At 33.7% G+C, this 19,281-nt stretch overlaps 1 protein-coding gene across 13 annotated transcripts in view; it reads right to left on the reverse strand.

Annotated features, from left to right (window-relative positions):
* DCAF6 (DDB1 and CUL4 associated factor 6) overlaps window positions 1-19,281 on the reverse strand; it is a 138,017-nt gene that overhangs the window by 25,078 nt on the left and 93,658 nt on the right. For all 13 annotated transcript variants that reach the window (NM_001135405.1, XM_024256686.3, XM_024256779.3 and 10 more), the window contains 4 exon segments: window positions 4,672-4,999; window positions 5,228-5,314; window positions 6,756-6,871; window positions 11,402-11,519. In NM_001135405.1, coding sequence (NP_001128877.1) covers window positions 4,672-4,999; window positions 5,228-5,314; window positions 6,756-6,871; window positions 11,402-11,519 — 649 coding nt within the window.

Below are 19,281 nucleotides of genomic sequence, written 5' to 3' on the forward strand. Positions count from 1 at the left end.
TGGCTCACGACTGTAATCCCAGCACTTTGGGAGGCTGAGGCAGGTGGATCGCGAGGTCAAGAGATCGAGACCATCCTGGCTAACACGGTGAAACCCCGTCTCTACTAAAAATACAAAAAATTAGCTGGGCATGGTGGCAGGCGCCTGTAGTCCCAGCTACTTGGGAGGCTGAGGCAGGAGAATGGTGTGAACCTGGGAGGCAGAGCTTGCAGTGAGCCAAGATTGCCCCACTGCACTCCAGCCTGGGTGATGGAGCGAGACTCCGTCTCCAAAAAAAAAAAAAATTATATGAAGATTATCTAAACAGAGATCTCAACCACACTCTTTCCATTCCAAGGGCATGTATTTACGTTTCTTAACCCAGTATATGGCCAGGTGCGGTGGCTCATGCCTGTAGTCCCCCAGCACTTTGGGAGGCTGAGGCTTGAGGCCAGGAGTTCAAGACCAGCCTGGTCAACACATAGTGAGACTGTCTCTTCTAAAAAAAAAAAAAAACAAAAACCCAACAACAACAACAAAAAATTAGCAGAGTGCAGCAACATGCGCCTGTAATCCCAGCTACTTGGGAGACTGAGGGAGGAAGATCGCTTGAGCCCAGGAGTATGAGGTTGCAGTGAGCTATGATCGTACCACTGCACTCCAGCCTGGGAAACAGGGCAAGACCCTGTCTCAAAAAAATAAAACAAAATGAAATAAATAGAGTATATAAAATCACTAAGAGATACACATACTATTTTTTTGCTTTTTTCCTAAGTCAGACTTATTTTTGACATTAGGACTAATTTTATTTTTTTAAACACCATGATTAGAGAACAAACATTTCTTTCTGTCTTTTTTCAATTTATTTCCCATTTACTGTTCCATGTTCTTGCCTTACGCAAAGTTAAAGGGAACCCAAATATGTGGAGATTCATATATTTCATTGTTTCAAACTCTGGATTTCTGCCAGTAGAGGCATTTTACCACAGACTATAGTTTGACTTCTCTCTATAACACTGATTACTATAGAGCAGGTATTTGCAAGCTATGGCTCTTGGGCTAGATCTCTGCCAAATGCCGATTTTTGAAATGAACCTTAGGCTAAGAATAGTTTTTACATTTTCAAATGGTAATATTTCAAATGGTCATGTAAGTACCTACCATAATGGTCTCCATTTTGTCTCCTGGCCAACAAAGCCAAAATATTTACTATATGGCTCTTTAGGAGTAAGTCTGCTGCTCTGCTATAGACTCCCAGTTACATTTATATAGACTTGCTGTAGTTAATGAGAAGAGCATTCCATTTACAAATATCTATGTTAGTTGTTAAGGTCTTCATTTTCTAAGACATTTCCTTCTCATGCTTGATCACAGCCCAAAAGTGAAAACCTGGGTCATTTATTTAACCAAATTATAAGAATGCAAATATTTTTTTAAAAATCATTACTCCGTATTGCAAGGAACTGTTCTGATATTTTCAGTAAATTTGTCAGAAATGACTTAGCTATAAAGCCTTTTATAGTTTCCTTTTAAAAATTAAATTTGGAACAAAAACTGATGAGGTCCACTATATAGTTCTTCATATAAAGTACAGATCAAATTAAGTATACACTTGTATAATATTTAATTTTAGGACCACTTCTCTACCCTAGCTAAACTAATGTTTACTGGGCTTTGCAAATGGCAGCATGGAGGGAACTTTAAGACATACATCCTTTTGGGTGGACATTTCATCCATGTGTGCAATGTATCCTTGGACTTTAGGAACCAAATGGTATGATTTTTACAACAGAGCTTCACAACCCTTAGTCTCTTGGGAAAAAGAAATTCTCCAAAATCATAGGACTAATTACAAGCTGGTAAGTGATTCTTTTCATGTTCTTAAGAAGCAAAATCTCTTAAACTTTCTCTCTTTAGAATAAAAGTCAGCTAAATTGAGAAGTAAGATAAACTAGCAGAAGTGTCAATGATGAAGAGCCCTTAGAAAGGTGCAGAAATATTAAAAGTATACTTTTTTACAGTTGTTCAAGATTAAATCAGGATGGTGCCAAAAAAGTTAAGAATTATAAAAACTGATTTAGATAAAAGTCAGAGGAAATATTTACACCATTTACAAATTTTTGGTAAAGAGCTAGAAAATAATGGAAATCTCAAAGGAAAATTAATGTAATTGTTACTCTAATCACTTTCTAATTACCTCAGTATACACATCTTTATATATATATACACACACACACATATATATAATTGTATTTACTTTCACATATTAAATGTTTTCTATGTTCCTATAAATGGCTTTGGTATTCTCTCTTCTTCATAAATAATTAAGTTTCTTGAAGGATAAGAATTTTATTATTCTTCTGTTCCTCTTCAGGAAGTTTACTACTATATCTTACAAAACAAAATACCATGTAGGACCAACATAGGCTAAATACTCAAATGAGTGTACAGAATATTAAATAATATTTAATTTTTAAAAAGCAGGGAACTAAATGTGATCCCACAGTGGTTTCAAATCTGGATCTAACCATGAGGTATGAATTCAAGAGTATATGCATGAAGTGGGATCAGTTACAGACGTTTGTTGTCACGGATTATCTCTCTTCTAAAAGATTCTGCTAGTCTAGTTCAGCATCTGGGTTTCCTTGGGTCAATGAGGCTATTGGGAACCAACTTTGTGACAGATCTAAATGCTAAAAGAATCCCTAAAACATATAAATCATCTAAGTATTATGAAGATGATAAAGATCTATAGAAAGATTACAGTTTCTGTATTCTCCAGGACCCACCCTACCTCAAATCCTCCTTTCTCATTAATATTATAGAATTGTGTTTCAAAAAACAAAACTCCTTAGGTCTAGAATATACAAAACCCTTTGCTTAGCACCTAAGTTTCCTCAGCTATAAAGCAGGCTTGGTATTAGTGTTACAATTAACCTGCATAGAAGCTGCTAAATATATGACTTTCTCGAAGTGTCTAATATCCATAAAAAACATTACTAGAAACTGGGCACTTAAATTTTATTTTCAATTATGACCTCAGTATCATGTTCTACTACTTAAATATAGAAAAATAAGACATTAGCTCATTTATATAAATGGAAGGCCATAAATGTACAAGCTTAAGTAAATTATAGAATCTAGCTCTCAACCCTGGGTTTTGGAAATTATCAGTTTGATTTTCAAATTGTGCTAAGCTTGCTAACCTCATCTGCATATATTAAGTGGTAATGACATTCTAAGGAACTCCCTCTGGGTATGCAAAGAAATAGAACTAAGTCTTACTTGCCTAAAATATATATTAAGAATGCTCAAGATTAATGTGTACAGGTAAAGAGAAGATGTTTGATTAATCTCTAAGTATAAATATGGGGGGAAATTCTTGCTTCATATCTACAAAAAAAGTGCCATAGCAAAGTAAACATTTCCCAAATATGACTAAAAGAAGAAACATACCCTTTCATAGTTAAGAAAAGGCAGTTCCCCTGAGCTGCAAGCTACCCTCTTCAGGATTTTTGCCTGTCTTTTTTCAGTCTTTATCCCTAGAGTCATTCTTACTGTAATTCTTTTAAAAATTAAAGTGGCCTCATAGACTATCTTGATTGTTTAATACAGCTATCATTTAATTAGTGCTATTAACATGAGCCAGGTCACATCATGACTGACTGATAGATGTGTTCTTAAATTCTTACAATAATTTTAGATAATTATAACCCTATTTTATAGATAAGAAACTGAATCTTTAAGAGTCATTAAGTAATTTGAATGAAAAAACACTGCTGGTAAGTGGTGAAACCAGTATTCAAACCCATCATCATGCTCTTGACTATGAGTGGTAAATTAATCTTTCATTATATTTTTCAGTTGACAGATACTTTAGGTATCTTATAAACAGCAATATATTGAGCATATAAAATGTGAAATATTTCAAATAGAATCTCACTCCTTTGTAAACTAGAATTTTAAGATTAAAACTAGGTTCTCTGAAAGAGGACAGAACTTACAATAAGATATGATAGCACTAATAATAGAAATAGTTTTCCATGAGTATGAAATGCAGTATACTTTAAAAATTTATTTTATCTCCCACAAAAGAAAATATATCCTTGTGATCACACAAAATATAGAAAAACTATATAAACATGTTGGCAATTCAATTTTTTATTGCTGCTACGGTATTTATTTGGTATAATTTTTCATTTTCTAAATTCAGTCACTAAGTTTAGTAGAAATCAAAGAAAAACAGTGTTTCCAAAAACAGAACTACTAACACACTACCTTAATCCAGGGTCAATAGAGAAGCAGAAAAAATTAACATTAAAACCAAAACAAAACTGATAAAGGCCTGGATATCTACAAGATAACCTGAGAGCTAAGTATAACCTTGACTTCATAAATAACCTGTGGGTCATTCTTAACATTCTTTTCTCTTGATCTGTAAATTCAGAAGCAAGCCTCAGTGCTAGAGATACAGAGAATGAAGACTTTTTATTTCCCTATTAATGCACAGTGCTCAAAGAATATAATATGTAAAATCATTTACAGTAAACTGTAAGTTTCTTTAAGTTTACATCAATGAGACACTCTTAGAGGAAGCAACTGTCAAAAATGGAGAGATTCCCTTACATGACTTCAAACAAATCCTTGTGAAATATATTTTTTACAGTTCATGTTAATTAAAAATTTACCAACCTATCACCAGGTCCTGCTCGATACCTTGCACCTGGGATCAGGACTGGGTCATCATCACTGTCATCTGTGTCCTGAAGAGCAGAGTCCCTGGTGGATGTTTCTTCATGAGCTGAAGGCTCAGTGGCTTCTGTTTGGAACTGAGGCTCAGGATTGGTGTTATTTTCATTGGTAGCACTCTCAGTGCTAGTGTGATCTGAAGTTTCTGGTTCCTTGGCTTTTTCAGGTGAAGCAGATTCTTCTGGAACCCCACAAGAGCTATCAAGACTGAGGTCATTTCTTTCTCCTGAGTTGGAATCCAATGGCTTGGCTGTGAACTTATCTGATTGTGCTGTCAGAAAATAAAGTTGTATGTAACAGGTGGTAATGTGGGCAATATTAATTATTTAACCTAACTTAGGAGCTGACAAACACATTCTAATATGACGTCTAATTCCTCTATAAGGGGAGGAAAATTCCACAACACATTTGGACATGGCCTCTAACTCTAGAGAGATTAACATAGATTAAGGCTTTTTATTTTCCCATACAAAGCAATTATCTAAAGGGAGCAACTCACTTATATTGATATGGTTCTCAACTGGGTTTTCTGCAGATACTCCTTCCTGATATTTTGTCACATCCTCTGATGATTCTTCAGGAGCTTCTGTAAGTAAACCAAATTATAGTCATTCCTTGGTATCCATGAGGGATTAGTTCTAAAATCGCTGAAAATACCAAAATCTGCAGATCCTCAAGTCCCTCATATATAATGGCATAATATTTGCATATAACCTATACATACCCTTCCTTATACTGTAAATTATCTCTATATTACTTATAATATCTAATGCAATGTAAATGCTATGTAAACGGTTGCTATGCTGTTATTGTTTTTAAATCTATATTCCTTTTTATCGTCATATTGTTATTTTGGGAGGGAGTATTTCCACGGAATCCATGGGCATATAGGGTCAAATGTATCATTAAATCCAGATTTTTTAAGAAAAGTAAACACCAACTTAATACTCCAGCTTTCCTATGGATAAATGTTTCTTAACCCTTTCTGAGTCATAGGAACCTTTGACATTCAGCTAAAACCTCCCCTCAGTACAAGGCAAATATGTATTTGCATACAAAATTGTACAAACACTATCATGGATGGATGGGCCCACTGCTTCTTCCTGAAGTCCAGGAATTGAGCTTCATGAACTCTATGTGCAGAATCTCTGCTTTAGACTATCCCTTACAGCTGAAATTACCTGATCCTGCATTTTACTAACCTTCCCGAAATCTAAACTTAAAACTGAGCATTTTTCTGCCCCTCTATCATGTATTTGGTAAAATCTAAACTATCATGAACAAGTAGTTAAGCTGACCATACTATAAATTCTGTTTTGGCCATTGAAAATACTTAATTCTGGAATTTAACTGTCAGATGCATGAAGGATAAGTCTTTAATGTTCCTTACTGGACATTTGCTTACCAGATAGCTGTCTTACACATACTTAATTTTAAACTCTGTTATACTAAGGTACCTACACATTTATAAGAAATATAATTCATTTGTTCATTAATCAAGCATTTATTGAACATCTACTGTGTTCCAGTCTCTGTGCTAGACATTAAATTTCATGTAATTGTCATATAAAAATATTCTATTAGAAAAGGGTTCTGAAAAATCCCCCAAGTGGCACTTCAGGTATTAAATAGATTCACTTGTAACTTGTTTAGATTCTATTCCTTTTTCCCCCCTCTATAAACCACATATACAATCAAAACAGATACAGTGGATTTCATTGCTAGGTATAAAAATGATAAAGATTAATTCAAACTAACATTTATATCTCATCCATTTATAGTATGATGAACAACTATCCTGGCCACTGTGTCCACAAAGAGGATTGTGCTTCACTGTGTCTCCTCATTTTAACTGCTTAAGGTCCCCGTCTTTTGGATTTGCTATCTATCAGTTTAACAGCTGGACTATAGAAGCAAAAGTAATTTATTAAAAACAAGAAACAAAATACAGCATCAAAGGGAACAGAAAAGCAGGTAAACATCCAATGCTGGGATTTTATAACAACAAAAGCAAAATAACACCTTACTTGTTTCACTGTCTCCTTCTGGTGGTTGCATTGAGCTCTGTGGGACCAAAGATTCCTCCTGACCCTCAGATTTGCAATGGCTCCCAATTCCTCTAGAACTTGATGCTATACTGCTCCTATCACCAAAACAAGATAAGTGATTCCACCAAGAAGTTAATCAATATGATCTTTTAGGATAATTTTTTTTATTTTACAACTAGAGAGGCAGACCAAAAAATTCACAATACAAGTAAAATGTAGGATTTATTATTTTAATAGCATTTGTAAACATCATTTCAAACAAATCGAGATGACTATCATAACACACTTTACTCTTGAAAAAAAGATTCAAAAATATAAAGAGACTGCTTCTTCACTGTTTGGATCCTTTCATTATCTAGTATGTGTTTCTACATGTCTCTCTATTGAATTTTAAGTGAACTACATTGTCTCCTTTCTTGTCTTCACTACAGATGGTTCACCATATCCAAATCCTTAATGGTTATACAGATTTTTATCATATGCCCTTTTAGACTCTGTTATTCCAGGCTACTTTAAAATTAATATTTGAACAAAAGCCTGGCCAGTTCTTTGGTCTTTTGAACTGCTCCCTGTGGATCACTTCCAGTTCTGATCTGCTGTTCAAACATGGCAGGTGACTGAGCATCATAGTTCTGTAGAAGGATAGGGTAATATTTTCTGCTTCAGTTTTAATACTCACCTGATGATGACCATAGTTCTATTAGCATTTCTAGCTATAGCAGAATATGAGGCCAATTTTTAAAGAAATAATTTTCAATAAGTATTCTGTGACAAATCACGGCATATGTGTAACGAGAGGACTGAGTGAGAAAGAGGACATGTATAACAATCTGACTGAGATTTAAATTAAGTTCATAGAAATGCAACAATTCTTTAAGTTTAAAATAAATGTGTACAAGAAAAAAAGTAAGATTTACAGTAACTTAAAAAAACATTAATTATAGACAAATACCAGTAACTCAATAAACAATACAAACAATCATGGACTTTTTGCCATGACAAAAACTATTTTAGGCTGACTGCAGAAGTCAATTGGACTTTTTTAAAAAAAAGAGTACATATATAATATTATTTAACTAAAATTGTATATTCACATGGGTGTATATATGCAGAGAAAAATCTCAAGAAGGCACCAGTGTTGAGTGTCATGTCAGTAGAATTACTGCAGGCAAATTTTTTATACTGAATTTTGTGTGTGTGTGTGACAAACATGTATTTCTTTTAAACCAGAAAGGAATATATAGCTATTTTGGCAAAAAAAAAAAAAAAGCTAAGGTGGTACGTATATATTTATTTTTTCCATTGAGAAAGCTATGATTCAGGCATGAATAAAACGCTTAGTGTATACATTATAGTAATTAAAATGTTATGGTACTGAGTAGGAATAGAGACATATTAGTGGAAAAGACATAGTAACCGAGTAAATATATTTAACATATGTTAATATGGCATTTTAAATCACACAGAAATAAAAAGATTATTCAATAAATGGTAATGAGACAAGAAAACAGCCATGTGGTAAAACCAAAGCTATGGCTTCACGTTATACTTTATGGGAAAATAAATTCTAGAAGGAATATACAGTTTTTGATACCAAATTATAGAAAATATGAGAGGAATATAAGAACCTTTTCCCTTAATTCTAGGAATAACAAGGCTATCCTATGCATGCTATCACAGGTAGAAACCATAAGGCAAAACCACTGTAAGTAAACTGAAAAACAAACACCAAATTGGGAAAAATATCTGCAACAAATGAAAGACAAATGGTATAATCCTCATTTAATTCTATAATAAATAAATAGCTCTAATAACGCAATAAGAAAAAGATAAACACCATAGAAAACTGGGCAAAGTATCTGAAAGACAATTTACAAAAGATGAGAACTGTAGCTAACAATCAATGAGGGCCTTCTCAGGTGCCAATCAATGTGCTAGTAAGTGCTACGTACTTTCTCTGCATGATCTCATTAAATCTCATACTAAACCTATGAAGTAGGTTCTATTAAATATGCCCTTTTTCAAGGGAGAAAACTGAGATTTAGAGAGGTTCGAAAACTTGTCAGTTTCAGTCCAAGCTCTTAGCATGTTCTATTGCCTCATCTGTTGCCAAAGAAACTAAAATAAAAGCAAGAGACAATCCTGGTATAGATGAAAAAGACTGTATACTTTTTTTTTTTTTTTAAGTTCTGCCTGTTTGGTTTTTTTTTTTTTTTTACAATGAATGTTGAATACTTGCATAATAATAAAAAATGCTAACTGCTTTTCTGACAAAGAAATAAGAAACTAATGAATGAGAATATAATTCATGGTCAGTTTTTAGAGAAGGAAAAGTAGCATTCAAAAGAAGAATGGGACTAATGATTTTCTCTAAAAAAAAAAAAAAAAAGCCCAAAAAGTTTAGATAAGATTCTTCAGAAGATGCCAGCTCCTTGTGTACAGAATCATGAGAATGGAAAAGACGTGATAAGTATGACGACCTACTGTCATCTTAAATTATGTATTAAGAAAAAGGGCCACAAACATCACAATTTTTAAATGGTCAGGCACTAGGACTTATAAAGTCCTACTGGCTGCACCTTCAAATATATATCTAGAATCCAATCGCTTTTTTTTTTTTAACCACCTCCACTGCTCCCATCCTTGTCTAAGCCACCACCACCTCTAACCTTTCTTACTGCCATAGCTTTTTAACTGTTCTTCTGGTTTCTACTGATGGCATATGCTCAATACAATAACCAGAAATAACCTTTTCCTTTTAAATATCCTCCTCAATTTCCTGGCTGACCTTATCTACTATTCCTCTCTCCATTGGTCACTCCACTCCTACTACACTGGTCTTCTTAAGATCCTTGAACATACTAGGTCTGATGCTTCTGCTTCAGAGTCTTTGTACTGGTTTTCTCTCTGCCCCAAATGCTCTTCCCCTAGATATAAATACGTGGCTCACTCCTTCTCACTCTTCAAGTGACATTTTGCCCAAATGTCACCTTCTCAATGATGCCTAGGTTTCCCAATCACTTTTACCTGCTCTATTTTCCTCCACTGTCCTTCTAACATACTATATGGTACACTTATTAATTATGTTTATAATAAACTTCCTCCATCTAGAATTAAGTTCCAATAAGGCAGGGGTTTAAGTATTTTTTTTCACTGATGTATTTCCAATGTCTAGAATAGTCCCCGGAACATAGAAGATATCCAATAGTATTTTAAGATCCTACTTAATCAAATATTTTAATATAAAATACATACATACATAAACACAAATGGAAACCAGTGAATTTAAATAAAAGTAATATCACATATCAACATATAATTCATTACATATTAAGACAATATATAACTATATTACATATATTATAGTAACAGATAACATGATCATATATTAATATACAATTAAATATTAAATATATTAATATATTAATATATTAATTATGAATAATTAATATATTGGTCATTAAACAATTGGTATAATTATATATTAACAAATATTATATAACTATATTATATATTAAGAAATACTATATCAATATATTAACTAATATATTACCATTCCTAAATTTAAAAATTTTGTATGCTCTCTCAATCAAATGGTCATGAGACAATGGAAAAGAGTATAAAAAGCTTACATAACTTGCTTTTCTCAAATGTAAAGTTTCATTAGATTAATGAGCAATAAATATGATCAGAAACATTATTAAAGAGAAGCTATATGACCATTAAATAAAGAAAAAGTTCAACCTTACTAGTAATCAATTAAATAAATACTAAAAGTATTTTTAAATCAAATATAGAAGTTAAAAATAAATAAATATATTGAACACTAGCCTGGAGATAGTAAATCGTATACTTCTATATGTGTCTAGTAGGACTATAGTAAGTAAAGATTCTTTTGGAAATAACTTGGCAATATCTTTTAATCTAGATATAGTTCATTTCAGAAATAGCTCTCAAATAATCTTGAAGGCAGGAAAAGGCTTTATAAGCAAAGATATTCATTAAAGCCTTATTTGGTAAAAAATGGTAAACAAATTTACTGCCCAATTAAAGGAAAATGGCTAAGTAAACTATAGAACATCGACTTGATGAACTATTACACAGCTAGTAAAATAATATTTATTAAAACTAAGTAGTAACATGGGAATATTTATTATAAAGTCAAACAAATGCAGGGGAGAATACAGTATATTTAGTATCACTAAAATTATATTCTAAAACTCAAAACAAAAATCATACATATACACCTACCTAGGACCACGACTGCAAAAAGTCCCAAAATGTTAAGTTTATATTTTTGCACTAATTTTAATTATTAATTATTATTAGTATTATATTTTGCATTTTCTATCAGAAGAAATATTCTAGGATGAGCAGCACTGGCATCATCTGGAAAGTTTTTTAAAATGCAAATTCTCAGACCCCCACCCCAAACCTAATTCTGAGAGTGGGGTCCAGTAATATGCATTTTAACAAGCTCTCCCAGTGATTCTGAAGCACACTCAAGTTTAAAAACCAATACCTTATAGCAAAACAAAACATAAAGATGATGAAGTGTTAAAAATTAAAATCTAATACAATCCTATAAAATGGCTAAGAACATCTTTACAAAAATATTAACTTACCATTCATCTGTAAAGTTCAGTTTTATTGTGCTTGTAGTTGTTCCTTCTGTGCTGTAGTGCAAACTTAAAACTGGTTCACCTGTCCCTGGTTTGGGGCTCAGCTTTTCATTATTGTTATCTGAAAATTGTGTTTAAAACATTTGAAAAAGTCTCTGAAACCAGTAAAAAGATGACATTTCCTAAAATTTATAAAACTTATATTAGGTTGTCCTTGTCATAATTCTTTTTTTCACATCTGTTATGGGTTTCATTTAAAGTTTGAAGTCAAGTGTTGTAGAAATACTCTTTTATATTTCAAAGTAGCACTGCATCAAGTTCTAGCTTTGTGTACATGACTCCCTTTGATTCAGATGGAAATCACACACATTGAGAACCATATTTAGTCATTAGGGGAATCAAAAAGTATTAACATGCAATGACATAGTTACAAACTGGTACCCTTATTTAATGGAATGCTCGTAATTCCTCAGTTGCTTGAGCATCAGTAAGAACTAATTTTGGCTCTTTCAGAAACACTGAGATGTAAGATACAAGGGCTCTGTGAAAAGTGGTTTGGCAAAAACTTTGCTACAATGAAATGTTATCAAATTCTTTCTGTTCTTTCAAACTCACAGATCTATAATTTAGGGAGGAATCATAGTCTGCACTTGATGGGGAAGAGGGTGGTATTTATGGTGCTTTGATATTTTCTAAAATACACTTTGTTATATTTTGGTATATTTCCATTTCTCTTCCTGACTAATCTTGCAAGGAATTTGTTTAATTGTGGAAATAGCAATTTCATTTTAAGAGCCTATAATACACATCTATCTCAATGTATGAAATCTTTTTTAAATGACAAAATCAAGAAAGTCTACACAAATTAATAGAGTATTTAAAGCTACCTTCCCCACCTGCCAAAAAAAAGAGTACATGGATATGCAAAGACATAATTAAACAGAGCTTTACATATTTTTCATTTTATGATGAACAACAGTTTGGGAAACATTAAAATACATAGGGAATACAAATGGATACATAATCAAACATGTCACATTTCTGCCAGTTGCTTGCAGAAAGAAAACTCCTCTGTGAGGTATCTTTTTCCTTGATACCAGTTCAAGGACTGATTTAATACTAAAAATAAACTTCTCTTGAAAAATAACAACAAAGACAATCACAATTTCATAAAAGCAAATTTACTTAGGATTTTTTTTTTATTATTGGATCTACTTTCTATTGCAATGAAGGACTTATATCTTTTTTCATTCCTCTTGAAGATGTTGGAGCACACATTAAGAGAATCTCAGCTGGGCTCAGTGGTGGGAGGAACCCTTAAGCCCAGGAGTTCGAGTCGAGTCTGGGTGAGACCTCATCTCAGAAAAAAAAAAAAAAAAAAAAAAGGGAGAGTCTCATATAACCTCTCTTCTAGCCTTTATTCTGTGAGAGGACAATTAACAAGACTTCAAATACAGAAATGCAGTAGAAAAGTATTCCACAAGAGCCAAGCTGATAACAAAACTTAATATCAATTCCTCTGTCTTAACTTCCAACTCATGAGAAATCCTGTCCTACAGAATTGCTATTTGAAAATAATGTGAATTATAAACCTGACATCCCAAATGGTAAAGTCACTTTGTTTCTGTACTATTTTTATCATGATTATGTCTTTGATTTAAACAACTCCTGGAAATAAATTAATAACCCATTCCAACTGTCCAAGATTTAGTATTACATTCAGTGTTTTAGAGGAGGTATTTTACCAAATGGCATTCTGATAAATAACTGAATTAACAGACCGTTAGCTTACCGAAATATATTAAGGAAACATCTGCCCTATCCTTGACCCTCTTTCAAAAACTTGCTGTTTGCTAGTCATTTGTCCACACAGTTTCCTCTTATTCTTTAGTTATGTTACTGAGATTTTTGTTTCATCACTGCTGACTTTAGGCTTCTGGAATAGATGAAACAGACAGCTAAAGATCGGATGATGGGATGACTAAGGAAACTGAGAGGCAGAGTTGGGGCTAGTTTTTTCATTTTCTCTCTCAATATTTTATAAAGTGTTTTCCTGTTTATTTTTCTTTTAAGGTAAAGATGGTAGAGAAAACAAAAGCAGATGTGAGAGAAGTCTAAGACTGAATTTCTCAGATCCACCTTGGTTACAGTTAAGACTTAAGTTATGAGAAGCCTTGTGGAATTTAAATGATATATGAAAACTTTCCTTTTGAGGAAAATTAAAGACACAGTTATAGATATCTACATGCTATGACTATAGGAATATATTAAACAACTATTAAGAGATCAGAACAGAGCAGAAAACATTTATACAGGTTCCCCACCAAAAGCAAGAAGCTTTCTAAGACGGTTAATGATAATTAAAACTTTCCTCCTACAGTATCTACTACAAAGTTTTTTTGTTTTGTTTTGTTTTTATTTTTTTTGAGATGGAGGCTCTTTTTGTTGCCCAGACTGGAGTGCAATGGCGCGATCTCGGCCCACTGCAAGTTCCGCCTCCCGGGTTCCAGCAATTCTCCTGCCTCAGCCTACAGAGTAGCTGGGGTTATAGGCACCCACCGCCACACTTGGCTAATTTTTGTATTTTAGGAGAGATGGGGTTTCACCATGTTGGCCAGGCTGGTCTTGAACTCCTGACCTCAAGTGATTCACCCACCTCGGCCTCCCAAAGTGCTGGGATTACAGGCATGAGCCACCATGCCCGGCCTACAGAGTTCTTATTTAATCTCTCAGGAATATAATCTACATATTATAAAACATGTAAAATATTGGTAATATTCATTTAATCATAAAATGATTGATTACAGTTGATAGAATTTGTTCATTTAAGTTGTTAATGAATTCATCAGCCTTGTGTAAAACTAGCCTATTACTATAAAAATAACATGAACTCTTCTGTTAGTCACAAAAACTTCAAGTCCCTGAGTGTAGTTATTTCCTTGTTGCCTACACTTAAGGAAACAGTGTCTCTGGCAGAAACACAACACAATGAAGAACCTGGTTTCTTCAACTGCAAGTTGTTTTGTTTTTGTTTTTGTTTTGAGACAGAGTCTCACTCCGTCGTCCAGGTTGCAGTGCAGTGGCGAAATCATGGCTCGCTGCAGCCTCAATTTCCCAGGCTAAGGTGATTCTCCCGCCTCAGCCTCCTGAGTAGCTGGGACTATAGGCACATGCCATCGCACCTGGCTAATTTTTTGTAACTTTTGTAGAAACAGGGTTTTGCCATGTTGCCCAGGCTGGTCTTTAACTCCTGGGCTCAAGCAATCCGTCTGCCTTGGCCTCTCAAAGTGCTGGGAGTACAGGTGTGAGCCACTGCACTTGGCCCAACTGCAGTATTAATGATAGTATATATTCCAAGGTTTAAATTCATCTCCTAGCCTTTTTCCATTTCACTGTCTTCTTTAATTCTAGTTTGCTTGGTCATATACAACCTATCAGGTTACATTTTCTCAGGAATTAGGATTCCTGGACTACTAATGAATGTATTCACTATTCGTGATAAAATGCATATTCTAAACTACAAATGTCTAAGAAAAATCTACTTTAATGATTTTAAAAACTAAATATTTTTACTTTATTTGAAAAAAAAATTGTAACTATTTAAATGTTCCCAACTTCTCTGTCAGCAGTTGGATCAGCAAACACATTCTAAAAATTGTATTTTTCAAAGTCTTATTTACATAATGCACAGATATGTTACTTAAAAGGTAGATTTTTATTTAAAACCCTTAAGGTTTAGAACTTCACATAAACACACAAATAGCTTTATGTAGAAAGCCATCATATTAATAACTGTAATTTATTGAGCATTACTATGAATATATATCAATTATAAATGTGTGCCAAGATATATACATTCCTTTAAAAAAATCTTTGTAATCAGTATTGTCATCTCCATTTTACAGATGATGAACTGAAAACAATAAGCTTAATTTTTTCTCTAGTTACAGACATTTCCTCCCCCACCCCATCCCTTCCATAGACAGGGTCTTGTTCTATCACCCAGGGTAGCATGGTGGCACCTTCAAAGCTCACTGTGGTCTGAAACTCCTGGACTCAAGTGAATCTCCTGCCTCGGCCTCCCAAGTAGCTAGGATTGCAGGTGTGTGTCACCATGCCCAACTTCTTTTTTTATTTTTTGTAGAGATGGAGTCTCACTATGTTGCCCAGGCTGGTCTTGAACTCCTGGCCTCAAGTGATCCTCCTTCCTCAGTACTCCAAAGTGTTGGGATTACAGACGTGGGCCCGCTGAGGTTTCCTTTTATATGAAGTTCCTACTTAATATACAATCTTAGAAATAATCTGACTGCAAAGACAAAAATAAGATTACTTAGATAAGTAACTAATTAAGAAATATCAATTGTTGGTGTTGTTACTCCTCAGAAATAAATAATTCATATCAACAACATTAATAACTGGTAAGAGTTCTGGTAGCCAAAATTATCACTTTGGCATCATAGTATAGGAAAACTATGTTGTATCTTCTTTTAGGGCACTTAAGAGACTGAACTATTTCTTCCTCTAAAAACATTACTGGAGAATATTTATTTGTAGTGTGCTCAGCACACACACAATATAGTGGGGAAAAAATCCCTTTTAACTTGTTCAACACTGCTAAGTTTTTAGATAGCGATTCTATATTGCTCAGTAATTATGGTTATCAAGAACAACTGATGACATCAGCAGCTTAGAGTGGTCTCCATGGGGGCAAATTACCATTTATTTGAAACATGCTTCAGAAGCACAGCAATGACCACATAAACATCAAGATAAAAGACTGTAAAGGACTTCATTTTGGGGGATTAGAAGTGAAAGGTCCATAACTTGAGATTCAGGAAACCAACTTAAAAGATCCTTTTCAGAAATCCTACTAGAGACCTCTCAGGATAGTGCATTGGCTCAGAAAAAAAATTCAGAATAAGCTGAAATATAATTTGAAAGCAGTTTCCTTGAACTGTTATGTATTTAATTAGGTACCTTTCAACTCTTTTGCATAAGAATCACAAAGTAACTATTTTTTGTAATGCACACACTGTGAAATGATTTAATCTGTACATTTCCACTATGATATTATAATCATGAGAGGTTCTAAAAAATGCTCAAAGACATACAAAAACACATGTGATAACCATAGTAAAAAAAAAAATGCTGAGTATTTTATATATTTAAATACTGTTCAAAATGTTGGTATAGATCTAAATATCCAAATACTGATAAGGATGTTCAGACTTTAAGCTGGGATACCCCTGGAGAATCTATCTCATATGTAAATCTAAACCAAATATTCAAAATGAAGATAATTAACTAGGGTATAGCAACAATAATTTCTTTAGAACCACCATGCCCAACATTTTTCTCTGCTGCTGGGTCACTATTATAACTTTATAATCATACATTAATTAACTATAGTAGTTTAGATAAGCTGTGGAACATATGAAAATAAAATACTGTTTACCTAATGAGTTTTCTATTGTATAATGATGTGTGTATGATTATATAATGATATTCTATTTCCCATTTCATTATACCAAATATTTTTTAAAAACCAAAGTAAGATGGAAATAAAACATATGATGAAATATTCTGAAAAAATAATAAAGTTTAACTATCTCCCCACATTTTGCACTCCAACTTACTAGACTTGTATAGAAAAGGCAAATTTCTCAACCACAGTTTTTAAACCAATGCAAAATTTTCCATTTTCATAGGTCAGGGAATCCACAACTTTTTTGTAGATTCCAGATTAGAGGATCTCCAATTCTCCTTCCAACTATTTGTATAAGGAAGCATATCTGGATTGTGGAGATGCTGCTTCTAGGAGTAGACTGCTAACAGAGAAGATCTATCTACCCTACAGATAACTGTGAGGCAACACATTTCATTCTAAAAATTGAGTGCTTACGCTAGTGAAAATCTGGTTTTATAAAACAGAAGTGATACTATGCAAGCCAAAACGAAACAAAGTGCAATTTTAGTACAGATATTTATTAGGAAGTCCATTCTCTTTAATCTTTTTAACATTCAGACAAATTTTCTTCTGGCAATCACAACTCAACTCTATGTCAATTATAATAATTTTAACCCAAGAACTTTTTTCATGACATAACATAGAAGTGTGAATTGAACTTAAATATGTGATTTCGATACATTTAGATTGAAATTGTGTTTGGTTCCACATTCCTACCAATATTTAGAATTTATGGGTTGAAATGTGGTAGCCATTTGACCTTTGCTTCCTTTTCTCCTACTTCAGAACCAGTAGTTTTATATACCTCTCTATTCATAAACGTCTCCTATTCCTATCTCACTTTCAGTCTAGAGGGAGAACAGTATAGTATGAAAATTAGCAAATATGCCCACTCCATGTGGCACATGAGTCCTGCCAAAATCCTTTTCCAGTATTTCTTTTCATGACTGTTTCCTCAGGTATAGTCTCCTTTACTGGAAAAAAAAAAAAAAATCAAGTCTGTCTATCATAAATAACACTCTCATTTTGTAGATAAATTAACAAGTTAAAATGTGACTTTCAGATGAAAACAAATGAGGTAGACAGTTTAGGAGAACACTCCCTTTAACCACTTCCCCTTCCAGTTACTGTCCTCCTAACTTATTGTTTTGAATTGCTTTTCTTCTCATTTCCATTTTTTCGTCTCCTGCTCTAAAATCTGGCCTATGTCTCTATCACTCTAGTGAAAGTGTCCTACTAATGGGCTCAATCACTCCCACACTGACTAACTTAGGGGATAATTTTTTTGGAGCCAATTTACTTGACCTTCCAGCAGACAACACTCTCGTATTTGAAAATTTCTCTTGATCACAAGACACCACGCTGTTCTATGTCGCCATCCACCTCTCTAGTTGCTCCTTCTCAATCTCCTTTACCAGCTCTTCGCTGGCAAAATCTTTTAATTTTAGAATTTTTCTGAATTTTCTTGAGATGTTTTAGCTCTCTTACTCTGTCCTCTTCTTTCTACTTTCATCCTAGTTAATTCCATCTAACTTCATGGCTTCAGCTAACATCTGTATGCAAAAATCTCCCAAATTTCTTTCTTGAGCTCTGATATCTTTTCTGAGCTCTATATCCACACAATCAACTACCCAACCAATTTTCAACTTGGGTATCTCATACAGATAACTCAAACTCAATATATTCAAAACCGAGTTCATGATCACCTACCCCTACAAGTCCCCGCCCATGCTTCATCCCTTTTCCAGGGTTACCTGTTTAAGAAAATAACCACCCACTTAGTTGTGCTCAATCAAAACATGAGCTACTCTTGCAGTGGCTGAAAAAGTCACCTGTTAATCTCCATCAGTACCTCCCACAAAGCACCACAAATAAATGTATAACCTAAGTAAAAACAGTGTATTTGTTTTACAAAAGATTTAAGACACAAGTCCTGGCCTCTCCAGACTGCTATTTGTTACTAAACTATCTTCGTAAGAAAATTCTGAAGTTGTTACTGCAACTTATACTCTGGATTCCTCCTCAATCCCTGTGTCATTCAATCTACCACCAAGTCCTATTTATTCCACATCTTAAATATTTCTTGAATCTCTTCACATCTCTCCTACCTTACTTTTATCACCAGATCAAAATCTCTATTACCAGGAGAACTTCCTAAGTGATTCAGTCTCTAATCAATTCTCCATACTCCATTCAGAGTATCAGGCCATAGCCATACTCCCTAATTTAAACACTTCATTAGCTTCCCTCTGTTCTTAAAATAAAAATGCCAAACCTAAAAATGTCCAAAAAGTCACTTTGTCCTGCATACTGGGATTCTCCTAGTCATCCTGTATGTGGCATCTCTGAGGCTCTGCATATGCTATTCATGCTTCCCTTTACTCATGCTCCTTCACCAAACTTATTCAGGCTCACC

This window comes from Pongo abelii, chromosome 1 (assembly GCF_028885655.2).
Source record: "Pongo abelii isolate AG06213 chromosome 1, NHGRI_mPonAbe1-v2.0_pri, whole genome shotgun sequence".
In the NCBI taxonomy this organism is placed as follows: Eukaryota; Metazoa; Chordata; class Mammalia; order Primates; family Hominidae; genus Pongo; species Pongo abelii.